Source organism: Lichenostomus cassidix, chromosome 6, assembly GCF_008360975.1.
Source record: "Lichenostomus cassidix isolate B80296 chromosome 6, HeHo_3.0, whole genome shotgun sequence".
In the NCBI taxonomy this organism is placed as follows: Eukaryota; Metazoa; Chordata; class Aves; order Passeriformes; family Meliphagidae; genus Lichenostomus; species Lichenostomus cassidix.
In genome coordinates, this window is record NC_139487.1 from 8,848,870 (window position 1) to 8,857,972 (window position 9,103).

General features: G+C 40.3%; 1 protein-coding gene across 6 annotated transcripts in view; it reads right to left on the bottom strand.

The window, feature by feature from the left end:
- The window catches only part of VTI1A (vesicle transport through interaction with t-SNAREs 1A), a 255,037-nt gene extending 246,247 nt beyond the window's left edge, over window positions 1–8,790 (bottom strand). For all 6 annotated transcript variants that reach the window (XM_085064849.1, XM_085064852.1, XM_085064848.1 and 3 more), the window contains exons 1-2: window positions 8,656–8,790; window positions 2,171–2,229 (exon numbers count right to left, since the gene is read on the bottom strand). In XM_085064849.1, coding sequence (XP_084920975.1) covers window positions 2,171–2,229; window positions 8,656–8,749 — 153 coding nt within the window. In that variant the 5' untranslated portion in view covers window positions 8,750–8,790. The remainder of the gene's footprint in view (window positions 1–2,170; window positions 2,230–8,655) is intronic.
- Window positions 8,791–9,103: the final 313 nt, after the last annotated feature.

Here is a 9,103-nt window from a genome sequence, read left to right on the forward strand (position 1 = left end):
GTGTCCTTCATCAAACATAAAGGCAAATAACAGACAGACAGTTTTGTCTTCTTAAAAGTAGAATTTCACTCAACAATTCACAGCTCTTCTAGTACACGCTATATTTTGTACTCAAAGACTTTCCTCAAGGTTAGTACAACATTCACCTTTCTTAAAAACCTGGTAAAAATAACAATCAGATACTCCACATTGCATGTAGAGTGACAGGATTTCTCTCCAGAGATTTCTTACTCCACAGCTCTGGCTGGAAAAGGCAGCCTGGGAGTCTGAAAGTTTTCCTGTCAGTTCTGCACATACATCTAATCAATTACACCAGTGATTTTACCCAAACAAAGCAGACAGTGTTTTAAAACCATCACTGGTTAGTGAATGCAAATAAATTATCTTTATAATAATATTTATAATACATGAGAGTGTTATTTCCTAGCCAAGAAGGAAATAAAACAAAATCAGCTAATCCCATCTTTGACTACTCAAGACAATGAAGCAAACCAATGTATGAAAACTATCAGCAGCAAGGAATTAGGTTTATTTTGATTTTCTACGGTTGCCTTTAGTTTAAAAGAGGATCTTCTTAATCTATTCTATTATTATCAGATTTGTTCAAATTGATTTCTAAACCCAAACCTTGACATTAATCAAAAACATGTTGGGTAATTGCTTAAAGCCAATAATTGAATGTAAAGATCTAAAACAAAAGTGTGAAAGAAAAGCCAGTATATTAAATGAAGATCATCATTAGGATAAAAATACAGAAATACAGATACAGCATTTATTTTTTAATCTTATAATAAATAAAATTTAGATTATCTTTTTCTGACATAAGAAGTAAGGAGCCATTAATTCAATTTCTGCTCCTTCCAATCTACTTTGAGTACAAAACCAAATTTGAATGACCACCCATGCTGGAGTTTCTCTGAACTGCTCCTTGCCATGTCATAGGAATGACATGTAGCAAAAACTTGTAGCAAAAACAAGCTGCAAGAACATTTCTAGATTTCTTCTTTTTTCATCTGTTTCAATTTGAAAGTTGAAAGGCCAAAGAATTTGAAAGAAAGGCCAAAAGGCCTTACTATATCTTCAGAACATCCTCATGAGATAGGACAGTAATTTTACCATGTTTCTCACTGGGAAGATCAAATCAGAGCGGTTAGGTGCCTTGTCATCCTCACAGGGCAAAACTGCCAGGAGTCATCAGGAGTCAAGATCCAGCTTTACTGGATGATATTCCAATGCCCTGTTCTACAAAACTAATTCTATTTTTCAACCAAAAGCACCATGTATGCCCACAAACAGTCGAGAGACTTTTTTCTTCCTACGCCACTTAAAAAAATTAATTTTATTGTTTAGTTAGTAACCAAATAACTGATTCATGTTCTTTCCATTTTAAGAAATTGTAGGGTAGAAAAGCTAATTTCTTTCCCTATCCCAACATTCAGATTACATTAGAGAAACCAAACCCATTTGCAAGCAATAAACAAAAGCAACTTCACAGGTAGGGAACTATTTGCCATGTGGCAAAAAGTCAATCTGAACTGTCACCAACATCTTTGCTCAGTTACTCTACAAAATTTTATTCTTATATTGCTCCCACATGGAAGATGTGACAGGCTGTAATGGGAACAAAGTAAATAAAAAAAAGCCACAGTTGCTTAACACATGTTACTCATCACATATTGGTTTTTTTTGTCAGTGTGAACCACAAACTGCTGCTTGGTTAACACAAACACTCTTCTTGGATCAGCAACCCACACTACCACTACCTTGTCCTCACCTTTATGCCTCACTTGCTAAAAGGGAAAAAAAGATCTACTGTTCTACAAGACATTCTAACAGATTAAATCAAGTAGATGCTTGGGTCTTACAAGCCAAAAACAATGTCATGGGGTGCAAATATTTAATTCCATTCCTAAAGTAAAAGACCTAATCCACAATTCTAAGTCTGTGACTTTTTGTAGCAATAGTCCATAAAGTGCTGCAAACCTTGCAGCTATACTCTTCTTGGTATTTCTCAAACCAGTTTCTCCTCAAATAAGAACTATTTCAAGAATATTATTTCATTTTCTAATAGATCATTGTTTTTTTAGGGCATGGGTGTTAAATGTTACTATCAATGATCCTATTATTTTTCTAGGAATTCGCAGTTAACATATGAAAAGTCAGAACATACCAGTTCCCTCGCTTCTTCAAGCTGTTTCTCAACATTTGCAACCATCTGCTTCTTCTCATCTGAAACAGAATTGTGAAAATACCAATATAATTGTGCTCTTACCATGAAAGAAAAATATACCATTTTGAAAGATTGTATGTATCAGCTAAAACAGACTTGAGATTTATTCTGTGTGACATCCTCACACATGGTGATATGCACATTAGTAACTGAAAAAAAAAAAAAAGACTGGAGAATCCTTGAAGTCTTCTGTTCTGTTGTGCAGCATTTGCTAGTTAGGAAAGCACTTACAGTTGCTCCAGCTGTAGGAGTTATGCCTCAGCAGGCACTTGCTGTGTACAAATGCATGAGAAGGCACATACCAACACTAAATTGAAAAAAGAATAATTTAAAACAAAGGCTTCACCTACTCATTTGCAAAATATGAGATGCCCAAAACCAAGCATCCCAATTAAAATGAATCTAGGTACAAAGGAAAAATGATGTTTCTATTCCTCTACTCCTATGCTGGGTCTAGAACTGCTTTTTCTGCTTCAACAGGTATAAAATGAAATGTCACAGGAACTACTGTCTTCTAGAAGCAGTAAAAATGGAAATCAGTAACAAAATATGAAAATTTTCAAAAATTCAAATAAGCTTTAAGTTATACATAGCAATCACCATATGCCAGCTTCCCCAACAAGGTTATGTCCCAGCTAAAGACCAACTTTCAACCTGTCTCCAACTTTCCATTTGCAGGCTGAGAATCCAGCATGAACTGAGATTCAGTGTCACATCTTCACAAACATTCCAACTGCTTGACAGCTAGGTTTGTTACAGTATGAAAGGGGACTGAGAAATATTCAGACACTGGATAATAAAATGTCCCCACATTGCTTCATTACTGTGGATATTCAAGGGTTTCAATACTACCATCACATCTTGCAGCCTTCAGACTGTAAATCCACCCATTGTGTCCATGAAGTTAACAGCAAAACTCTGAACATACAAAGTGTTTGAAACCAGGAGTATCACGAGACATCTGTACTGGTGCTCTGCCAGATGAAGCAGATAAAAAGTGAATGTCACAAAAGTGTCTCCAGTCACAGCTCCCTGGAGATCATGATGGCTAAGTCTGTGTTGGCACAAGACTTTATCATGTATCTCTAAACTTCACAGCTTTGTTTTCGAGTCTGAATTCCTTTGCTTCTCTTCCACATGATCTCTTTGTATCCTGGAACTGACACATTAAAGACCAAAAGGTCTGATGATCTCCTTTGATCCTCTGCATTCCACAAGCCACTGAATTTCAAGAGGGAACCACTTTATGAACGAAACATAATTTAGCTTCTCACAGACTGAAATGCCTATCCATCCATTGTCTCATTCACCTAAAATACTCTACACTATCATTTAAGGACATAGGAACATCACAATCTGTTCTTCCTCAGTTATGTACATTGGAGCTCTGCCTAGAGAGGATCAGGCTCGGGACCATCTTTCCTGCAAATCTGGAATTCACGCTGCCACGTCTGGTGGATTCTACTACAGCAGAAGATGCAGGAAATATTTTCTGTGTAGCACTTTTAGTTTTCTGCAAGCAATGTCTTGCTTTAATTCACCACCAGGTTCTCATGATGCGACCCAGGCCCGAAAACGTAATGATTTCTCTTCCTAACATAAAAAATCCAAAAGAAATCTGCCACATTTCCCCCCCCCACCACATTTCTGTTCTCCTATCCCAAAGGACCTCTGTTCTTTCCTTCATTTGGAAGTTAGCAAGATGACAATGGACGAAAATAAAAACAATGGAAGGTATGAAACACACAGTAGCATTTTATTGAAGCTGAAATAAAATTTTCAAATATAGCAGCAGAAAATAAATGTACTATAGCAATTTCAGTACTTCCCTGGATCACAATTTCCATATGCATTTAGTAACCTGAAATTTAGGGATATAATGTTGGGGGGTTTTGGAAGGTGTTTCATGCTGAACAAATTCTGCTTGTACTTGTGATGACAAGAATTACTCAGCACTCCACTGGTCAGTAAGATCTTACTGACCCACAGAGAAATTAAGCTACAAACCTTTCATAGGAAAAACTCATTAGTATCATTAGTACACAAAGTCTGGTTAAAATTGCTCCTATAACATTAGGGGGGTGGGGGGTATTCAAATGAACTCCAGTGGTTTAGTTAATTGAATTTTAACCCAACTCAAGATTTTAGCATTGACACAGATACATAATCAGCCATAATCAGGACAACTGCCTTTGTTTTTCCTTCAAATAGAGTCAATCCCAGCACTGCTGCTTTGGAGCAGGATCTTCAGTCTTCCAGGAAAGCAGCTAAACTTGTTGTTCTTTTCAGCTTTACTTTTATTTCAATGGTTAAATGAAGTTATTTCACAGCCAGAAACCCCACAGGAAGGGGGACACAATACTCCCAGGATGACTTGCTTAGACTGGAAGTGAGATCCAAGGGAGTTCCTCTGAATAAGAGAAGTTTGCCAGTAAGCAAGTAGATCAGGACAAACAAGTTACAGTCCAATTAAAGATGCTCATCTTACTAACTGTATTAGTACACTGTGACTTAGCATTTTTCAACCTGCCTACTCAATCATTTCCTTAAATAAAGTTCCACAGGAAATCACGAAAAAGGTGTTTTATAAACTTTTGTCTTGATTGAGAATTCAAAAATCCTTTAGAGAAAATAAAAAACAATGCTTCACCAGATATATCTACATTTAATTTTTTCTCTACATTGCTAGACAGAATGTCTCAAAGAAAATATTCCAAGTAGTTTGTAAAATTTAAGTGGTGAAATTGACAAACTATGGATAAAGACTGAAAGCAAAAGTGGGGTTTTCCTCTGTGTAGGATTGCAAAGAAGTCTGTTCTCTATTTGTACACAAGGTTGTATCAGTTTCTTAAAAGAGACAAGCCTTCACTACATTTCCCCCAGTTCTTTCAGCTTTGCCCTGGCATTAGACACTTTCTTTGTCTCCCAAAATACAGCAGTTACAGAAAGGTGGGAATCTGCCTACAAGGTTGGAAAGATAACACAGCACTGGTTTGATCTCACAGCCAACAAAGAGATTAAAAAAACCTGGATCAAGACTGAGCAGTCCCACTGCTCATGGAATTGCTTCTTTTTATTAGTACATGCTGGGGAAGAGACTGAGTAACAAAGGGCTTCAGTTCACAGACCACTTGCAGATGTTGCTGTGTTCGCTCAGGTGGTTACATGTTCACCACTGTCAGAAGTTACTGTCCAACAGCAGAGATAAATGGAATAATACATGTATTTCTCTTTGGGTTATAAAACTGGGTTCAAGAGGCATAACATAATGAGCCAGACCTGAAATGAACTCAGTAAACTTCAGTACAGGAGTACAACAGAAAATTAAAGGTGGGACTTTCTTCAGCTAAACCTGTTAGCAGCTGAAACACAGTGCTTTGATTGCCCAGTAGAAAATGCACGTATCAAGTATCACAGGAATGGCAGCACTCTAGTCCACAACCATCACAACCCAGAGGCTATTGTGCTGGGAATAGACTAAGTATCACCATTTGTGCTGATAAAACTCTCTTTCATATCAAGCAATCAAAATTTATATGGATTTTTGGTCAAATCACAAGACAGATGTTTCTCTGAAACACCATGGAACATTAATAAAACACATCAGTCAACGATCTTCATTCTTCAAAGACCTGCAGCAGCATCACAGAAAATCTATTTAAAAGGCATTTCTCTATTTATAACTTTCTTTAATCCTCCAGGTGATGTCTGCCTCTACAACAGAAAACATTTCTTCCCAAGATGTTCTATTGTCCCTGCTGCTTATTGTTTCTGTAGTATCAGAGAGCCTTTGTTACATTTCTTGCTGAACTAATGCATTTGTGACAACAGGATTGTTTGCTGAGCCATCATCCTCCTAGAACACCAGACAGCATCATGTTCTGACCACATGGAATGCAGGAATGTTGCAAAGACAACCAGTATTTCTCCAGCACAGCAGGTCCATCTTGGGCAGCAGAGGGAAATAACCAGTCACTAGACTTCAGGAGTTCTCTCTTTATTATGCAGAGTAGCACAAGTCCTTACACCTTTCATCCTGCTTCTTCCAGCGTGGAGGAAGAAGGCCATCAGCAATCTCTCTCAAATCACTGCTGCTGAAAACTGTCACCTCACGTTCCCCTCCCACCTCATAATCCTCCTTTTGAGGCTCTCCCAGCCATCGCCACAAGAACTAACTGGAACTTCTGGTGATGAAGATGCAAAGATCTTGCACATATTCCTATTAGGAAACAAGGGAAAAATGTGTATTTAAAATGTTTCTGATTAAAGTGTTCAGCATAATCAGAGATTTTTTTTTTCCAGGTGGTTAAATGCCTCTTAGCTAAGACTGCAGTTTGTTTTGAAGTCATATAAAATGTCTTTTGGATGAAAGAGAATAGCCCTGAAAACAGAAGCTACACCTAAGCCATAAAAGTACAGTGCAAGAAGCAGCTATAATGCAAGTCAGTCCATGTATGACCAGCTTCAAAAACTAACATAAAAAAAAATTAACTCTTGTCTTATCTTGACTCCATTTAGCCCAGTACCATGTTACTGGTCCTGCAAGGAACATGCATTCTTTCTCCTCTGAGAGGATGGCAAAATTAAAAAAAAAAACAAAAAAAACCCAACCTTCTTGTGGTCACATAAAACAGTAATGATTTCAAAGCCTGCTGCTTCTAGGCTATGCCACTGTTTAAGCCAATACTCTTTAAACATCTTGTATTTAAGCTCCAAAATCTCCCTAAGTGAATAAAGGAGACTGATTCAAGGAGAGGATTATGGAAATCCACTACTGTTATGCAGAATATTCTTCCTACTATTGAACAGACTCTGATGACTTCCAAAATCTATACAATTAGGAACTCAAATCTCTATTGTTTACAATTAGGGAATTAAATCTCTCTTTTCCTATAAATCAGTCTAGCACTATTGATTTTCAGAACATGAGCCATTAGTGTATTTATGACATCTCCCTGTTCCTACCAGAAGTCCTTAAATTTACTGTTCAAAACTGAAGAAGCCTTCATGAAGGATTCACTGTACCCTCTCAGTGAATTGGTCCAGCGCCCATTTACAGGTTAAAGATAATTTCTGAGCAGATTAAACTACACCAGTTCTAAAATTCAATCACAGGAACTCTGATTCTCTCCCTTCTTGATTTTGTAAGTTTCCATTAGGAAACAGACAAATCTTTCTACTTCAGCTGCAGCTTCTGACTATCTCCCAGTATCCTTTCTGTTAAGATCAAGAGTACAATATCTTTGTTAAGCCAAAGAAAAGGCATCGTTTCCTACACAATTGAACCCTAACTTTTCAGAAGACTTTCTTACTTGCTAATGTTAGAATTGGACATAACCTTCCAGGATCAAAAAGACTTTTATTCAAAATCCCCTGAGATCACATATTTTAGTTGACCACCTACCTCAACTCGTGTTTAGAGTCACTACTTCATCACCTCCTGATGCATTTCCCACTGTAAAAGTAGGATGTTATTCTTTGCTCCTTTGCATAATACCTTTTTCTTTAGTCACACAGAAAGTACACCATTAACATGTGTTTATTTCCTTCTTAAACAGTATCCACTCCTATGGTCAAGTATCCCAAACCTTTGGGAAATATGCATAACAAGCAGAGGCAGAAGTATTTAAAGGAGCTGGAAACAGAAGAGGCATTAAGCTGAGCTACAAGAGGATCAGATGAGAAAACTACAAGTGTCAGTTTCCCTCTGCCTTACACTCGGAGCCCTGTATTGGGGCACTGATTCCTATGTGCTGGAAGATTCAGCTGGGCTGATTAACGAGATTATAATTTTCATCTTTCTGCTCCTACAGACAATATTGACTCTACTGCAGGGATACATCATGAGTTAGACCATGAATGCTGCAGGCTACTGACAAACACGTTTAAGTAAATGAACACTGATTTCTTTGAATCTGCTGCTGCATATGAGTCACCACAGTCAATTACCCAAACCAAATGTATGAACAGTAGGCAGCAAATTACTGGTTCAGATTAAGTCATGCACAAAACCTGTCTATGCCACAGGAAAAACACTTGATTTCCATTAGTGATGTTGTGGCACGATCAAAATAAAGAGGATTCAGCAGCAATGCTGCTAACAACCCCCCAGCCCTGCTCAGCCCTTCAGGTGCACTGGCACAACTCCGCGTGGCGGAAAGGAAGGGCTGATCCTCACAGGCGACCAGCAAACGAATATTCCATCAGAGTAGTCTTAACACATCCCAAGAGACACCTCGCTGCTGGGACAGACCCGGGCAGGGAGGTGAGTGCTGCGCAAGGAGCGAGGAGCCGCCGAGAGCTCCCTGAACCCACACGGGCACTCCCGCCGCCGCGCCGCGCCCTCAGCGCTGCGAGCTGCAGCTGCTCTCAGACCAGCCGGCCGGGCCTGCGGAGAGAGCGCCGCGGGGCGGAGAGCCGCTCACCTCCTACCAGCTTGGGCACCTTCCCGATGCGGCCCGTGATGTCTGCCGTGAGCACGGCGAAGTCCTGCTCGTAGCTCTCGAAGTCGGAGGACATCGCGGCGATGGCGCTGCCGGTGCCGGGGCTCCGCTCAGCGGCGCTTCCGCGTTCTGCCACCGCAAAACGCGTCCCGGCCCCCACCCCGGCCCCGGCCGCCTCGCCACGGGTTCCGGTGCAACTCAGGCGCTTTAACGGGCACGGCCCAGCCCCTCGCGGCCGTCCCGACAACCCCTGTGCGGCCTTGGCTCGTGGGATCGCTCTGCACCGCAGGCACCGAGGAGAGGCGGCAGCGACGGGTCACTCCCGCTCCGCAGCCCCTCACGCCGCGCCTCGTAACCCGCAGGGCCGGAGGAACGCTGCTGCGGCACTACCGGCGGGCCGCTGTTTCCCGGGGGCCCGTATTGCGAGCGG